At 33.7% G+C, this 18,917-nt stretch overlaps 1 protein-coding gene across 2 annotated transcripts in view; it reads left to right on the top strand.

The window, feature by feature from the left end:
• LOC105193799 (interleukin-1 receptor accessory protein-like 1) overlaps positions 1–18,917 on the top strand; it is a 293,637-nt gene that overhangs the window by 248,473 nt on the left and 26,247 nt on the right. For both annotated transcript variants that reach the window (XR_005576180.1, XM_039456823.1), the window contains exons 4-6: positions 540–673; positions 2,593–2,757; positions 14,408–14,545. Coding sequence is in view for 1 of the 2 variants with exons in the window: in XM_039456823.1 (XP_039312757.1) it covers positions 540–673; positions 2,593–2,757; positions 14,408–14,545 (437 nt within the window). In the remaining variant the exon portion in view is untranslated. The remainder of the gene's footprint in view (positions 1–539; positions 674–2,592; positions 2,758–14,407; positions 14,546–18,917) is intronic.

Here is an 18,917-nt window from a genome sequence, read left to right as displayed (position 1 = left end):
TTATTTCTCATTTCTTTCACATTTTTGTGATTAAATATCGTTTATAAGAATAACAAGTATGCAATTAACGCTAAATTTTGCTGCCATTTTATCGTCATCGCATTTATCGTACTCGGTTCATTTTTCAGAAAACAATGGAAAAAGAAATCGGATTGTGTCAATTTTATTTTTCTGAAAAATTAAGAACACCAATCCAACCTAATTTCGATTAATTAAAAATTGAGTGTTCGATATAATGATTTCCTACGACATACGAATAAGAGTTAAAGTTTTTAAAGTTTTCAAAGTTCCCCGAATCTGAAGAGACCTAAAGTTTTCAGGTCGAATTAATCAAAATTAAGGTCGAATGGGTCAGATAAAAAATAAATGTGTCAAAACTTTCCTCTCGATCTCACGTACCGATATCTTTTATTTTTCTTCAAAGAATTTTTCTTTTTCCTTCTTTTCCCTCGTAGACAGCTAGCTCGAATGTTTTTAAGTTCGCGTGCAGTCACTCCGTTACTAATCATCGTTTTCATCCGCACGTTTCTGTTTTGCAGGGAGAACGATCAAATAATCGGCTCCTACTTGGAGATCGAGGACGTCACACTCGAGGATTACGGCGAGTACAAATGCGAAGTCAGCAACGGCGTCGACGAGGAGATCACGTTAGCAGCTCACGTGTACCGGCAAGGTTAGTAAAACCGTCCGAAATCTCTCCAAGTGCCTCTTTGTCGCACAGTTGTAAAGTTACGATTTCGAATCAAAGCAGACCGAAATAATCCCAAATACAAATTCTTTTGTTTCAATGTTAATTTAATACTTTTATTTCGCGTTGCGCAATTTTAACATCGAAAATTAATTTTGTGTGTTCCCAGTCCGATGTTTATCCTTTTCTTTTTATTTAATATACTGTACCAAAATTCCGAAAGCTTTTTATGCGAATCAGATTTGAAATACACCCGACGGATTAAATAATTCCGCTTGTTATTTACCGACCGCGATTGTTAATTACGGCTCGACGCAAAACGCATTCAATCAATCTGGATGCTTTATTATTCGCGTATAAAAACAGACTAGCGTCGAATTCATTTTAATAATCGGTGGAAATGTCCGTGAAACATATCGGCCAACGTAGCAAACCGCGCGCGCCGGCGATTCAGTTTATCGATTTTAATTATTATACGACAAATTAGTTTCGCGGACAAACTGTTGCAACGCAACGATAAAATCTTGTTTTTAAATTGGACTCAGTTTTAATTCACCGTCAAATTTAATATCGCATACGTTTACACTCCATTGTTGCTACCTGATATTATATCACGATGAAGAGAAACCTTTTTTTTATCTTTGCGCGAAAATCTCTGTATTTGTATTTATTTATCAGAGTTAAAACATTTTGGGATTAAATCAATCCTGTATAAGGATTTATTTATTTATAGAAAAAATGTTTTCAAAGTTCAAAAAGAATTTTGTGTGTGGTATCTTGTTTAATTTTAAGATTATATTTATTTATTTTTATTCAGAACTGCGTTTTTACTAGGATTTATTTAATTAAGAATAAATACGTCTAAAAATTTTTAAGAATTTTAGTTTATTTTTTTAATCTGATATTTATTGTACACTAATTTTGATCAAGCAATTTTATTGGGTTTGGAAATGGAATTTTTCTCAAAATTTACGTAGTTCGATTATTTAATCAGGCCATCTTTCGTATCATCTTTCAGATCTTGTTTTATTTATTTAGGAATAAATACCTTAAAAATTTTTAAATAATTTTAGTTTATTTTTCTCCTGTATTTATTTTATTAATTTTGATTTAATTGATTAAATAGTTTAACGACGTTTCATATAATCCCAAAAAATTTGAAATTGGAAATGTATTGATATTTATACTTTTATATATGAATGCTAAAATTATAAAAATATAAAATAATTATGTTCACCATACTTTTTATTTAACTACACATTTTTGTAGTTTATTTACTAGATTTTTTATTTACTATTTTATTTATTATGATTTTTTATTGTTTCTACTATAACACTTTGACTTAGAAAATAATAATAATCTCAATTTTTTCGGACAAGTACTCAAGATGATTTGCGCAAGGCTTCCTTGCGATGCAAAAATTAGTTGTTCTATAAATAAACAAATTTTGTTATCAGTTTTACATTAATATCTATTATTGTATTTGGGTAGCGATACAATTTATGAAAATTGATAAATTATGAAAATATCAATTCATTCTTCATAACTGAAAATATGTATATACTATAAATACAACAAAATATTTTATTATTAATCTTATTATTAATCTTCTTGAACGAAAATATTTATATTAAAAATAAAATTGTACAATTACATTGTTGTTAGTTGCAGAGATTGATCAAAAATTAACATCGGTCGTAACTGATTCTTTAAGGTTATTAGTATGCACAAAAGAGTTCTGTTAATTTTTGTCTATATTACTCATTTATTTCACCTGTTCCTTGTATTAAGTAAAAATATAAAATATTGATGTATAATTTAGGCGATAAAATCGCATTCAGCGACTCTCCTCTATCACTTTTGATTTCATACAAAATCTTGATCTTTCTCTTTTTGATTCGCAGAGCCGCAGTTCGTACTAAGCCTTCCGAATGGATCTTGGCGGAAGTCACTCCTGCTGGCGGTCCTCGTCCTCGTGCTGCTACTATCAGCCGGTGCATTTTACGCGCGTTGCTGGCTGCCACTTGCACTGTTTTGCAGAGACAAGTTCGGTCGCCTCGAGGAAAGCGGTGAGCTCACAAATCATAAATAACTACCTCGGCGCGCGCGATCTCCTCGCTACTCAACGGTCGCAGTAAGAAATTCTCAAGCTGCAGATACATTCTGGAATTTCTTAGAAATTTGGAAATCGATCCGTAGATCTGTAAATCCCAGAAGACTTGTAATTCCACTCGTATTTTCCAAGAGTTCAAAGCTTCCATAAAGCCAAGGACTGGCGTTCATTTTCTTCGACTCCGGCTTGATCTTTCAGAGAATTCTCTTTTTTTTTAGAGACTTAGAATTTCTCTTAAGAAGTATTTCAAAACGTGAGAACCTTATTTATGATTTAAGGTGATATTCTATCTTGTTAAGTTCCAAAAAAGATCCAATTTTAAGAATTTTTTTACAAAAAGGTATAGAAGCAATTAAGACGCAACTTTTGTATAAAAATTTATTGATTTTTAAATTATGATAATATTTTTTATAAATATAAATTATCACACAGAGCGAATTTTCTGTTATATTTTCCTTCAATATTTACTGCATATTTTGTCATGTGTGGTGACAACTCTTAGCAACTTATTAAATATTATGAATAACGATAGGAATTTTTGAAATATAAGTGCAAAAGACGTTCAACAAACTATTTAATAGAAATTACAGCATTGTAAAATTTTCTAAGGCAAAATTATTACGACTCGAGATAAAAATTTTTTATGTAACGATATATAATCATATATTAGCGTCCACCACGTTAATACATTTTTTAAATTAAATTAAGTTAGAGTTAATGGCTTCTAAAATTTAATTACGTTAAAAGTTACATGAACAAAAGACTAATTTATTTAAAATTACGTTAAGAGTAAATTAACTTCAGTTAAATTAAAAGTTAATTTTGTAAAGCATTATTTATATTAAATTAGAAATTCGTAAATTTTGAAAGTTAGATTATTCACAAAATAATTATAACTATGAACTATATATCAAATGAGCTTTTAATATTCTATTTCTAAATTAAATTTATATAAGATAACAAAGAAATATTAATTTTTTTTTATTTAGAAATGTATTTTTTTTTCCTTTTAATTTTTTTTAAATTGATAAATTTTTAACTTAAGAAAAAAGTTAATGAATTAAAGTTTGTGTTAAAAATAACTAGTTGAAGTTAAAAGTTATTAACTTTTTAACTTTATTATTTAACTTTCAATTTTTTAATTAGTTACTACCCAACTCATATATGAAATTTGTCTTTGTACGACCATATTTGTTTATTACTTGTATCGTTTTTTTGAAAAACATACTTTAGTAAAATTTGAATCCGAAATCTCTGAATCTCCTGCCATATGTGCTACACCATTCTTCTATTGATGAATGTGTTATGTATGATTTATTATTAACAGTGCGCCAATCAATTACTATGCTGCATGATCATAAAATTATCATGATCAATTAGATCAGATTGAAAATCACACACTGCGTTGTAAAATTTAGATAAACTACTGTATAAGTTTATTTCTACTTGGCACTTTATTCTATTTAAAACAATTAAAAAATTACATTTTAAAATTATTAAAATTTAATTATATAACAGTTTGCTAAAAATAATCAAACATAATTTTAGATTTTACTGTGTTAAAGTATATGTAATAGTTTAATAAATTTGTGAAAAAAGAATTCTTCAAAATATAATATTACTTTATCATGATTTTCAGGGAAATTGTATGAGAAAATTCTCTTTGCGAAGTGGATGATATATAGACGGTGTTAAATTTAGATTTTCTATACGAAAATAATTGAGACCTTTTGATTGACCTGAGACATAAAAACAAAAAATTTTTTAATTTATATGAGGTCATGCATCGACTGGTCTAGAATCAATATTAGAAACTGAAAATTGACAAAATGGCGGTCTTTCAAAGATTATTATTATCTAACTTAATCTTATTTTTATCTTTGAAAAGCCGTCATTTTATCAATTTTTAATTTTTAATATTGATTCTGAGTCCATCGGTGCACGACCTCATATAAATTAAACAAATTTATTTGTTTTCGTGTTTCAGATCGATCAGTCACTCTTAATCACTTTCGGAGACGGAATCTACAATCCTCAACTTGACATCATCTCTACATCATCCATTGGATAGTCTGCAATAATAAAAAATACCATCATATAATTTATAAAAATAAATAAATATTTTTACAAAAATTACGTCTTAATTGCGTCCATTGTTTTCTACACAAAGTTCTTGAAAACATATATTTTTTTTTTAATTTCACTAAAAAAGGAGTTTGGTAATAATAATCTAGCTTCGGTGGAATAATTTCAATTAAATGTTTGATTAATATAATTAAATATTTAATAATATTTATTAATTATGTACTATGCAAGCGTAATGTACTCCTCTTTACTGTTTGAATTGGTTTTTGTTTGTTTACTGAAGATGACCGCATTTACGAAACGTTTCAATTCAAATGTTGATTTATCTGTTAAAGATTGCTTATATTAACACGACGAGCTAGCTTTGCTCTTTTAGCTTCTGACAAATATTAATTCGTTTTCTACTTATGTAATAATTGATTACTGTATAAGAGTAACCAGTCGGTTATTAAACAGTTACTAAATATTACAAAATATTTGGTTATATGTATTAACGAATATTTAATTACAACTATTTTACCAAGGTTTAGTAACTCTTTTTTTCAGTGAACAAAGTAAAATACCGCCTTAGAAATAAAACTATTCCCGCGGAATGGAGACATTCGCAAACCCGAAATTCCAGGGTTCCGAAAATCCCCCGGGAAGTGTCAAGGACCAGAATTTAATTTTCTCCGTCTAAGACCTTACTTTTCGCCCCCCCCCTTCCCAGGCTTCTCTAATTTAAAGGCCCTTAAAACGCCGGAATCCCGTTGTCTAAAGGCTCGACATAAAATTCGAAGGCGCATGGATCGCGAGGATTTTTCCCTAATCCCCAAGACTAAGGGGATCCTGATGGGCCAAAGGTCCTCGCTCCGTTCTCCTTATCCCCTCGCCGTTTGGTTCGCCTCTTTTTTGCGACGACAAATTCGCCGCGACGAGAAGGCAAGGAGGGGGAGAAAACGCGGGGAAAGAAGGGAGTGCTGTCGGGGTAATTATCAGCGACGCTTTTTCGTCTACTTAATTGCGACTCTTAATTACCGCGAGAAGTACCGCGAGGGAAATCCGGCAGGGAAATTAAAGTGGCTGTTCCTTGATCTCCTTTTTTCGCATTCCTTTCCTCTCTCCCTCCCTCCTCCCCGCGGATCGCCGTCTTCCTCACGACTTTCTTGTCCTCTCGCCCGCGCGCGTCGTCGTCCCCTCAATTTGTTTAAATAATATGCTGATAGCGACGCGATGTTTCCGCGGGAATACACTCCCGGGCGTTTTAAGATCCCTCCACGTCGCATCCCCTTTCTTCCTCCAGAGAGCGCTGAGCGTTGTCCCGGGATCTTATATATTGCAAATTGAAAGGGGTGTGTTTTTTCCTGGATTGCTTATCTTAAAAGAACGCCCCGGGATCCCCCCGCCGGGGGTGGGTAATCTTGGTAGGTGAGAAAACGCAGTGGCCTTTTGTCTCGCAGCTGCATAATTTCAGCCGGTCGCATAAGAACAGAATGAGAATGGGAAAAATTAAGTCGCAACGATGATTAATTCGTAAGAATTCGTCTAAGGAGAGAAGCGCGAGAAAAATTGAAAATCGAATTACAGTCCTTCGGTATCTCGCGGTAATCCTGGGACCCTGGGAATTATAGATTTCCTTAGAAAAAGTTGCAAAAAGTCGCGGGTCTTTGAAGCCTTTTGATTTTTCTAAGAGCAGCCGGAGAAAATTCCACGAGACAGGAATCCGGAAAGGGGGATTTTTCAAAAGAAGTTCTTTCGAAAGTAGAAAATTCCACCGAATTTTAATCCCTCTAAGAGCGAAGGAGAGAAGGGGGGGAGGAAGGGGGAATTTTCACAGGCACAAAAGACGACAGCGGTGGCGGCGTCGTTTTACTTCTGCAGGAGGACATTCTCCAGGAGGAAGAGCTCGCGTAAATAGGAGCCTCGATCTAGTTGAGGCTTAATGAGCTGCGTCCTTCCTTCTTTTTTTTTTATTTTTTTCCCGTACATCCTTTTCCTCCTTTTTTGTTCACCTAACCGATCACACTTTAATTCTTCCCGCCCTTTTGCAATTTACTTAAGTAACGCTAATTCCGCCAGGGGCAGGAACTTTCTAAGGATTTTACGCCCCCCCTCCTCTCTCTCTCGCTCTCTCGATGCCGCCCCGTTGCCTGGGCGCTTCAATATTTCAGACACGCTGTAATATGAACGGTAAAACGATGTAACTCGTTACCGTTACCGAGGTTCTCTCTTTGCATATTACGTTTAACAATTACGATGGGATTATTAGTGGCATTTAACCGTGCCTCACGATTAAAAATGAGAAAGTGGAGGAAGATTCAGTCCTTCCACGTAAAAAAAAAGGTAACAGCAATTATGTGGAATTACTTGCTCATAGAGGAAATATGTAACGCACGCCTAAATTCGCATTAATTAGAGAAGAATCGTTGAATGCGCAACGGAAATCGTACTTTAATGTTTTATATTCTTACTTAATACGAGTCACGTTTAATCTCAAAAATATGAAGTAAGAAATGAAGAACATAGAAAAGAAATTAACAGGAAAAGTTAAACTTTTATCTTGTTTTGTACACAACACTTTGCAAATTAGGTAATTGATGTTAATTTTTGATAAATTTATTTAGTCGATAATAATGCAACGTCGTGCAATTTTATACTAAAATTTTATATTTTCAGAAAGTTTATTGTAGAATATTTTACATTTATTGTACATCCATATTAATGTTTACAGTTATTATAAGGATCAAATTAAAATTTTCATAAAATCTATCAAGTTTCCTAACTCGTACCGCCACACATTTTATTACAATAAATGATATTATAAATTAATATAAAACTAATATTTGATTTAAATAAAAATATATCAATTGCAAAAATAAATTCAAGTAAATTTTATTTTAACGTTTTTACCTTTTTATTATTATTTATTAAATATTAAATATTTTATTTACTTTTTTTTGATCAATTATTAATAAAATAAATTCTGATTCGTTATATTTTTAATTATTTTAATTATACTTTCAAAAATGATACGATTTGGACAATCAGTTGCAGTACATTGCTAAAACGCTTATAATAAATTAGCTTGTTATTGATGAAAAGTTTAACATCATTGAAACAGATATCTGAAACGTCAAGCAATACAATTTTCAATGCTCATTTGTATACAAATTAGTATCACAAGTAGAAAATGTAAAAAAATAACTAAATGCTACACGTTCTTCTCTATAATAAAACTATTATTTCACGTATCATACTAAATTTGTAAAAAAACAATTTCTAGGCTATCTTTGGAAAAGTTAAAACCCTACTTTTAGATACTTCTCTCTTTGCTTATTATGTTTAACGGTAAATTTATTGCCGGCGTTTAACCGTGTCTCACGATTAATGGAAATGGAAAAAGATTGATTGTGCTTTTAAGTTGGAAAGAGTAGAGACAAATACTTGTGTATGTGGAAACGTATTTTCTCACGGAGAAAATGTATAACACGTGTCCAAATTCGCATCAGTTATGATAAAATGTATCACTCTCAATTTGTGAAGGAGAAATCTCCTATTTTTCAGAATTCTGCGCTATCTTCAAAAAAATCTTACAAGGACTTCTCTCTCTCTCTTTATATATGACATTTAACGATGACGTTTGGATTATTGCCGGCGTTTTATCGTGTCTCACGATTAAAAATGTAAAAGATTCAATTTTCTCCTTTTCAGCTTGAAAACAAAAATAAATACATTTTGAAACTGCATTTAAACACGAAGAGAATATATACATATGTACATTATAAAAAGCTTATCAAATTCTATAAATTCTTCTATTATGATAAAATGTCACTTTTAATCACAGTTTACATTAATCATGTTATTCTAAATTCGGTGAAAAAAATTATTTACACCGTTTTTCGAACTTCCAAGCTATCTTTGGAAAAAATTGAAATGTCACAAGGATTTCTCCTTGCATATTACACTTACAATGAGTTTATTGCCAGCACTTAACTGTGTCAGCGCGTTTACAAATGACAGAGATAGAGAAACATTAAATCTCTGTCCCCTCATGTTGACAATGACAAGGATAAATGCTCGAAAATGCATGAATTCACCACATAATATATAAATCGCGTCTAACTCTCCACCAATTATAATAAAATATCATATTAACCACATTGTCGCGTGTCATTCTAAATTTATGGACGATACATTTTTTACACATTGTTTTCGGAATTCTGAGACTATCTTTGGAAAAATCGAAGGTTGGCAAAGAGAACTTTTCTCTTTGCATATTACGCTTAATAATGACGGTGGGATTATACGCGTGGCGTTTCGCCGTGCCTCATGATTAAAAATGACGGAGAAAGATTCTGCTCTGTCTCGTCAGCTTGAAAACGGGGATAAATATGGAAATACATTTATTCACGCGGAGGAAATATATAAAGCGCGTTCATATTTTGTATACCACGCCGAAAAAAAATTGTATTCTCAACTTTGAATTTTTTTTATAGTAATCTACAGTAATCTCTACTAAAATAAATAGCGAAAGGATTTTCTTAATAACAAAATAAACTAGAGATAAAATGTAAAAGCCAGCCGAGCAAAAACATGAATATTGCAACAGTCGAACATCCATATATTACAAATTATATACTGTGATGTACAAAGAACTGCGGTAATTCCGACTTGACTGTAATCTTCTTCAGTCTCATGTATTGATTAGATAATAGATTTGTTTAAATTCGATAACAAAAGTAGTAACACAAAAACATGTCGCGGGAGTTCCACGATTCCACCGTAAACTGGAACATAGACTAAAGGATACAGGGAACATTAGCAGAGGAAGGAAGCTGATATTAGACGCCAAGATTCATAGCATAATAAAAGCTCAAACAACAGGACCAAGAAATAACAGGCAATAGATTTCGTCCAATTTTAGACACCGTGAATATCTGCGAATCAATCAGAAATTGCGAAATCTATTGCCTGTTGTTATTCCCTGTTGCCTTACGTCTAATATCACCGCTTGCCTCTTCAGCTAATGCTGCCTATATCCTTCCTTTAGTTTATATTCCAGTTTACCATTTCATTGTGCAATAGGGCTTAAGAGGATCAAGAGGCAAGGACTTTGGTACATCCTGATTACATTCGATAACATTCGGTTGACATATGCTTATGTGTATTATAAAAGCGTCGTTCCACGATACCCATTGATATCGTATTCACATAATACTGAACCCTTGCGAGCTTACGGAGTTAGCCATTAATATATTGTCACTAGAATCCTATGCAAAGAGAGAAGCGGCCATCACTTGCGGTAGCGTCCTACATAGCCTTTGAATAATCGTTATCACCTCCAACATCGTCGTATTGTAACCGCTCTAACGCCATCAAACTCCATTTAATATAAACATACTCCGTGCAAAATAAAAATGGTTCGGAACATGGGTTACACAAAAATGCAATGTGGAGTACTTAAAATTATGTTTGAGTATTTAAGTACGAAAGATCAGTGTGCTTGAAAATTTGTGAATGTACATCCGTGCAATATTGATATGCAGATGTATTTGACGTTTCGTAAATCGTATGTGTGTAAGTCGTTGTTCACACGCAGACTCGCGACTTTGGTATTCCCTTGAGAAAAAGTGTTTCAATAAACTAATTACTACATAGGTAACTGATGATACTTCAATGAAGCTGGTGCAATATCATCAGCTACTGATAGTTTATTGAAACATTTATCTTAAACAGGACTAGAATTTTAAATGAACGTCAGGAGACAGAGGCGACCGAAGAACACGTTGTTCCGACCTAAATCTTCGAGACAGTTCCTTCTCGTCGACGTCGTTTGTCCCAACGCGCCGACGAGGAGAGGACGACGTCGTTGTGTCGCGCGGTGTCCCTCCCGCGTCGCGTCGGGCCCAATTACGGCCGGGCCGGCAATTTGCGGCATTAGCCATGCAACGAGATATCATTAGCCGGCCGGCTGCATCGCGGTCGGTCCGACATAGATGATACCGTGCCGAGGATCTCACCGAGCCGAGGAGAAAACGAGCGCGCCGGCCGCCGCGAATCGCGCTAATGGCGAGACGGGCGACGTCTCGCGCCGCGCGTTCCGAGAATCCACTGGTAATCGTCGTAATTTTCTCTCCCCGCGTCCCCGTATAAGGCGGCGATGTCGTGGGACATTCGTTCGCTCGTGAGAAATCGAGCGCGACGTTTCCGCCGGGACACTTTCGCGAGAGAGTAAGAGAGAAACCCGCACTGTGGGTCCGGTCAGTCCGACAACTATGAATAAGGAAGGTATGTAAAGTTGCGTGAACGAGGGTAAAAATCATGCGATTTACAACGAAAATGTTATATGTTTCCGTAAGAGGTCGTGTCATCTTTTCATCGTATAATTTTACATAGGTAACTCCAATTGTGTATATAAATGCCGTACCTATCTAAAATTTAATTTATCAAGTGTTATTTGCTATATTTAAGGAAAATTAACTATACTAATAAACATGTTATAGTGTCTGCGTCTATAAAAAAAATTAGAAAATACAAAATATTATCTATTTTATTTTTGAAAAAAAAACTTTAAAAAATTTTTGCATTTTTGTCATATATCTCATAGAGAGATGTGGAATGGGAAATGTGTAAAATATAAGTACAAGTGCAAAGATCACGCAATTTACAAAGGAAATATTACACGTTTTCATAAAAGATTTTGTGACTATTTTTTATTGTTCATATAATTTTATATACGTTTTTTGCAGCATAAATATGTAAAATTGCAAGGTAAATGGAAAGCAAATTTTATATGTCACTTTGAATGTTTTTCTCGATAAACTGATAAGCATTTTCATTGTTTTAATAATTTGATGCAGAAAAATTTAGCGATCGACAAAATGTCTCATTTACGAGATTGTTTTGAATAAATTTATTTCAATGTTAAAAAAGCGAGATGTTAATAATGGAGAAACAGGAGATGCGATCTTATATGAGAGAAAAAAAAAACGAAAAGTAATCTTGAAAATAATTCGCGGAAAAAAGGGAAAGAAACTCTATAATCAATATGAATGACTATATCGAATTATTCACGACGACGAAAACAATTGCATTGATCCGCCAGCGCGACATGAATATTTAAAGGGAACGAAATTTACTCGTTAAATATTTCTGCGTTTTAAATTTAAATTTTCAAAGTTGCACTTCACGCGAGTTGTTCGAAAAACCATTATGTTTACTTCTCGATGAAATACTCGCGCATTGTCATCAGTTGATAGAAGATCTTAGATTACCTGTTAATTTCCTCAGTATGCATAAATTCCATAAATGTTATGTTTTGCTTTAACATAATTTTATAATTAAATTTAAAATTTATTACAAAGTTTGAACATTTTAACTGTAAAATATTAATCCTATAATTTTGATAATGTATTCAGCTATGTGTATATTATTATAAATTTATTATAAAAAAATTAATAATTTAATTAATCATTTAAATCTATTTTGTTTTAATTTGTTTAAGTTATTCTTAAAACAATTGTGATTTGCTTATTATTCTGACTTTTGTTTAACAATTTTATTTATAATATTCTTTGAAAAAGTATAATTTTTTTTTAAATATATGATGAGTTTTTTTTTTATTTGTAATGTATATATTTTAAGATAGTTATCAAAAAATTATCTTTTGTTAAAGATAATCGTTACTTACCGGAAGCAAACAAATTAATTGAGTAATCGCTTTTCTTGGCAATATTTTTTTGTGTGTAAAAAAAAATATGCGCAGGCCATTTTCTTTAAAAAATTTCTCGAAATAGGCCATTTTTACACTAGATTATTCCCCGAATTGTTCCTATTAACATTATGTTTCTCGTTTAAAAAAAATAGGATTCTAAAATTCTTAGACTCTTCGATAATTTACATGTCCTTAACATTGATGAAATATTTATTTGATTTTTATAATCGCGTTATTTTCATACAATAATTTATTCGCTTTATTTGATCCTATTAGTGAGTCAGAAACGTCAGCATTTTTAATGTTAATTGTCATAATGGCTATTCCACGTTCGCCAGACCCCCTATATTCCGCGAACGTACGATCCGATAAATAAACGTCAGAATTACGGTAAAACTAAAGGGCGACGTCGTAACCGATTTCCTTAACCGCCGTGCCCCCTCTCGTGCCCATCATATAAGCGCCGTCACCATTATGGAACACATTATTTACCTCTATGGGACATTTTGCGCGCATAATGGCGCACGGGCGATAACGATTTAATCTATTTCTCGAGTGAACGGTTACGCGGCGGCTCCGACTACGTGGGAATAAATTTCGAGTAAACGGAAGCGATAATGCGCGAATTATTACGCCCTCCCTGCCCCCGCCGAGCCCCCTATCGCCCAGCCTCATCACCCCATTCCACTTAAACTCGTTCTCGGATCGCACGGTTCGCGGAGGAGAGCGCCAAATTTCTGTTTTATATTCATAAAGGGACGCGAATCTTCCCCTCGGGAAGCTCAGTTTGCCTCCCTTATCGCATCGAAGAGCTATTTAATCTGTTCTAAAGTTCGTCCGAACTGCCCCAAAATGAGGCGAACTCGTCTGTCTAAAATTGTCCCGCCGATTTTGACGGATTCAATCTAGGATCAAAGAGATTTTAACTACTTGTTGTGTATATCTTGTGCCAAAAAATTGTCGCCAAAAACTTACTGTTGTGTTCGTAAGCAAAAGTTTAAAAAGTGGTTACATGCGCTGCAATTGTGACCGCATTTACTACCTAGAAATGTTTATTTTATTTTTACCGTCTTGATATTTTACTATTTTAATTTGAAATTGTCATAATTAATAATGAAATTTTTTCATGGTACACGTAAACAAAGTAATAACTCTAAAAATAAAGCTATTTTACTATGCAATTATAGTCATAAATATCAAATACTTTTCGCTAAGCGCATAGTGTTCGTTAAATAACTTTATGAAATAGCATTGAATCTTGGGAAGAAGAATTTTTAAGTAATTTAATTACAAACAAAATATAAGAATTTTGAAAAGTTCTATTTATTTACGAAGGAATGGAGTTTAAGAACATTTTAAAATATAAAAAAAATAGAAAAGAAAGTTTTATCGTATCATTTTCGTGCAGAAGTATGAAATGTTCATGAATTATTCAATTCTCTTCAAATTTGACGAGAACACTAGTGACGTTACACTCTAGTGGTAACGCGGCGACGACGTTTGGTAGTAAAAAACAATTCAAATTTTTCATTATTCACTATTTAGAAGATAGCAACGGCTAAAAACTCCTATATCAAAATATACGAAAAGTCCACTCTCTACTTTTTTAAGCTGGGGAACCTCCTTAAGGTTCTTACAAAAATTATTTAAAAGAATTAAAGGAGAAAGCAAACCGAGGAGTACACCGCGAACCCTTTCGTCTATCCAAGGGTAGAGCTAACTGTTACTACTCTGTTTGCTTCTCGTTTGGCTGGCCTGCTTGGCTCGGCCCAGCTGATAGAGGGAAGAAGCACGAGTAATCACGAAACCGCATGACTATGCATTGCAGACGGGAAGGAATGCGACGCCCTGGTGTGCTACCACGAGAAGGACTCGAGTCTGGTGATCGGTATCGTGATACCCACGCTGGAGTCCAGGCATCGGTACAAGTGCGCAGCGCTGGAGTTGTCTCAGCTGAATCACAATTGTAAGTAATCACAATTGTAAGTACCCACGGCCACTGCCGCGTTAATTAGCGGCAACCATCTCCCTCTCCCTCTCCCTCTCCCCTCTTACGGCTCTCGTCGGATAATTACGTAGTCGTTGTAGCGACGGTGTACCCGCGGAATACGAGAGCACCACTCACGAAAAGCACCTGTGTTCCTTTCCCCTCGGATCCCCACGTGTCCCGTTCCTCAATCTCTCCCTCAACGATGCTCGCGTGGCGCTTTCCAGGATGAGAAAAGGGTTTCTTTAAATTATTTCGTTCCCTTTTTTCGAAGGGTCGTCCCATTTTCCGAAACCGTGATGAGAAGTCGTCCCCGCGGGGTTTCAAATTTCTTTTGAAGGTGCGCCTTATCGAATTTTCCCCCGTAAACGTCGCAAGAAAGAATGGAGGGCAAGTGGGAGGGAGGGAGGGATGGAGGAAAGGAAAAAGAGAGTATCGGATGCGCTCCGTTCGCGACACCGAGTACGTACAATTCGGTAGCAGCAGCGACACGAAAAAGATCCTTATCGTGTTACATAAGGAATGAAGACTTCTCCTTTAAAGACAAAGAACGGAGAGATGGGGAAAAGGGAAAAGGGGGGAAAAAGAGACAAAACAAAAAAGGGAAAAGAAAGAGATAGAGAGAGGAAGACAGAAACGTCGTGCGCACGATGGGACTCCCTACGGGGTTTACTTTGCGGTGCATCCCGCGGCGATGCGGCCCGCATGCGGTGAATATAAGCGCGCGCGGGGGTGGATAGGGGGTGAACAGGGGGTGCACGAGGGGGAGTGGATGAATATCAGTAGCGCGGCGAATGTAGGCCACGAATTGTGGTTCGATATAAGTAACTTTACGGAGCGCGCAGCTTATGAATTAGAGCAAAATAAAGGCCGCTCCTCTCGCTCGGATCACGAGGCGGTCGCGCGAAATCGGATTAGCTTTCGGGGGATAATACGACGTGGGTATTATCGATCGCGGTTTCGTCGAGAGATGAGGCGAAATTGGAGAGGCGCGTAATAAGGACGCGCGCGCCTCTCTCGTGGGCGATTTAATTAAGAATGCGGATGCTAATTGGGACGAAGATCAAGCGCCGAGAGGAGGCGGATGGACACAGCATAAAAATTGTAAATTTTATTATTCATAAAATCAGATTGGAAAACATCATCGAATCGCAAAGTTCAAGTAGTATAAGTTTAATTCAGTTTGACGTAAAAGCACGGAAAAATGTTAAAATCTATTTTGGTACAGATATTTTCAGAGTACATTATTGCTAATTATTGCTATCTTAATATAGTTTTTTTTTTAATTTAAAAACATTACGGAATCATTATTATTTTTAGATTGGAATTAAAATAGACTGTAAAGTCATTGAATCGCAAAGAGAGAGTATAAGAATAAAAATATAATTCAAATTTAAAGTTTTAAATCAACTAAATGTTAATTACATCAGAAAATGTCAAAATTTACAGGTATTTTGGTAGCAGCGTACTTTTAAAAATACGATGTTATTTATTTTAATCTAGTTTTTTTTTTATTTTGATGAATTGCAATCTTACGCAATTGCAATCTTCATTATTTTCATCGAATTAATTAGATTGTAAATAATCAATAAATCACGAAATGCAAACAATATAAAAAAGATATAATTCAAATTAAGAGTTTAAAAATGTAGAATGTTGATTATATCGAAAAATATCGAAACTTATTTTGGTACAGAAATTTTATTTAAGAATACAAAATCGATGTTCATTATTTTAATATAATTTTTTTTTAGATATAAATTATTATGGAATTACAGTCGTTATTATTTTTGGTAACAAATCATCGAATCGCAAAGTGAAAATAACGAAAATATAAGTTATTCAAATCGAAAAAACTGTAGAATGTTGTATAAAAAAAATAAAAGCGTTAAAATCTGGTGTAGATATTTTAAGAGTACAAAATTATTTTAATGGATGGTTTTACTGCAGTAGCTAAAACTTTAACTAGATCAGAAAATAAATTTATGATGCAATATCAAAATAGTTATTGAACGCTCAAATAATATTACAATAATGTTGCGGTGAAAAATTTTGACATTTTAGCAATCAGCTCAAAAACGTTTAATAAATATTTTAATGATCCAACAAAATTATTTTCAAATCTATATTTCAGCTAACAAAATTGTTCTTATTGATTATAGTTTGTTTTTATTTAAATCAATTAAAAACATTATAAAATTGCAATTATCATTATTTTTAGAATCAAATTAAAATAAATTGTAAAACATTATTGAACCGTAAAATATAAACAATATAAGAATAGGAGTATAATTCAAATGGAGAATTTAAAAATGTCAGAACTTTGATATGAAAAAATTTAAGGGTACAAAACCGATGTTAATTATTTTAATATAATTTTAATGTAATTTTATTGATTTAAAACCGTTATACAATAATTATTTAAGTTATGAAATCAATTTGAAATAGATTAAATAAAAAATCACCAAATTGTAAAGTGCAATCAGGTGTAAAAGAATAAATTTTAATTGAAAATTTAGAATTACACAAAATTGAGAAATATATATAAAATCTGTTTTAAAGCAGAATTTGTTTTAAGAGCACAAAATCGTTTTAAATTATTTTAATATAATCTTTTAAAATCTAAATTACTTCGGAATTGCAATCGTCATTATTTTTGGAAACGAATTAAAGTAAATCATAAAAAATCATCAAATCGCGAAATGCAAGCAGAAATATATATAATAATTCAAATTGATAATTTTGAAATGCAAAATGTTAATCCAAAAATACCAAACTCTATTCTAATGCAGAAATTTCAAGAATGCAAAATCGATGTTAATTATTTTAATATAATTCATTAACTTTAAAGAATAATGGATTTTTTTTTACACTGATAAATAACTTGAATTAATAAAGTGAATTAACAAAACTTTTCAACTTGATTCAATTTCTTTAAGTATTTATGTATTCAGCTCAAATATATAAAATACGAGAATTTGAATAAACTTTGATTGAAATGTTTATATAGTTAACTTAAATACTTGAATTGAAAAAATTTAATCACGTTGAAAATTTTAGTCAAGTTAACAACTTTTTTGTCTCAGTGTATTATTCTAATACCAGTTCTCACGCTAAAACGGAAATCGCGATATTGTTGCGCGAAAAAAAGTCTCGAGTCTATTTCTTGAAATTTCTATACAATTACGGGACCGTGAAAATACCCAATTACGCGTGCGTAGATTCCTAAACCACAAAGGCACGCAATTGGATCGAATTTCGTGTTGGAACAGAGAAACCAACAAAATACGGGTCGTTCTCTCTACTTTTGTTCTACCGCCGCCAGTCCAATTGTAGCATTAAAACCACGTGGGTAACAATGTCAGGCAATTTCTCTTTCCCTCTTTTTCTCTAACTCTCTTACATTTTTTTTTCGCTTCTCACGCCACAGCACGGCGATTCCGCTACCACGTGGTGGCGCGGGCATTCTGTCGGGACAATTTATTTCAGCAGCGAAGATTTGCAACCCGGCGCGGACCAATTGCGGAAGGAACCATTGCGTCGCCGCGGTCGCGAGATCGTTATCCTCGTGTACGGGGGAAGAACAGCGGTCCTTGCGATATAATCGGAAGTGATGGGGATCCCATGGTGAATCGTGGGAATCACGGCAACTTGGCAACTTGGCAAATTGAATTAGAAAGTTCGCCGCTCTCTCGGCCGTGGAGCGTCTCGTTTGTCTCCGCGGCAGCAGCCGCGGTATCGAATTAGGTGCGCGCAGACCCCATGTGTACGACCGCGATATTTTCGGGTTGCGAAGTTGGTGAGGGCAGACGTGCCTGTCAGGGTCACGTGAACAGGAAGAAGAAGCGCGGATCACGAGGGATGCACTGTATTAAGAATCTCATTACCTGTCGGGACTTGCTGGCACAAGAGGCAAGTTTGGCATTGCGTTCCTTCGGTTTGCCTTTTGCATTTATGGCGAAAGAGACAGTGGACAAATTATCGCAAAGTTTTTTTCTAAATTTTAATAAATATTTATTGATTTATTCAAATGGTACTAATGAAATATTTACCAATGTAAGTATATATTTATTTAATACCAGAACCACTAATTTGATTCAAATACCATTTTTTTTCTTATAGAGTACTCTCTAAATTCTTTGGAGTGGAATCCCACTCTAAAAGTGAAAATCCTGTCAGTCTTGATAAAGAGTGGCAGGATTTTCACATTATTAGAGTGAAATTCTACTCTTTTAAATGAAATTTCACTCCAAAAAATTTAGAGAGTAAATATTTATGTATTGTGAGTAAATATTTTATTAGTACTATTCTATTATACAATAGAATAAATACTTATTAAAATTTAAGAATT

Source organism: Solenopsis invicta, chromosome 13 (assembly GCF_016802725.1).
Source record: "Solenopsis invicta isolate M01_SB chromosome 13, UNIL_Sinv_3.0, whole genome shotgun sequence".
Taxonomy (NCBI): Eukaryota; Metazoa; Arthropoda; class Insecta; order Hymenoptera; family Formicidae; genus Solenopsis; species Solenopsis invicta.
Note: the sequence above shows the minus strand (reverse complement) of the source record. Positions and strands in the feature narration are given on the sequence as shown.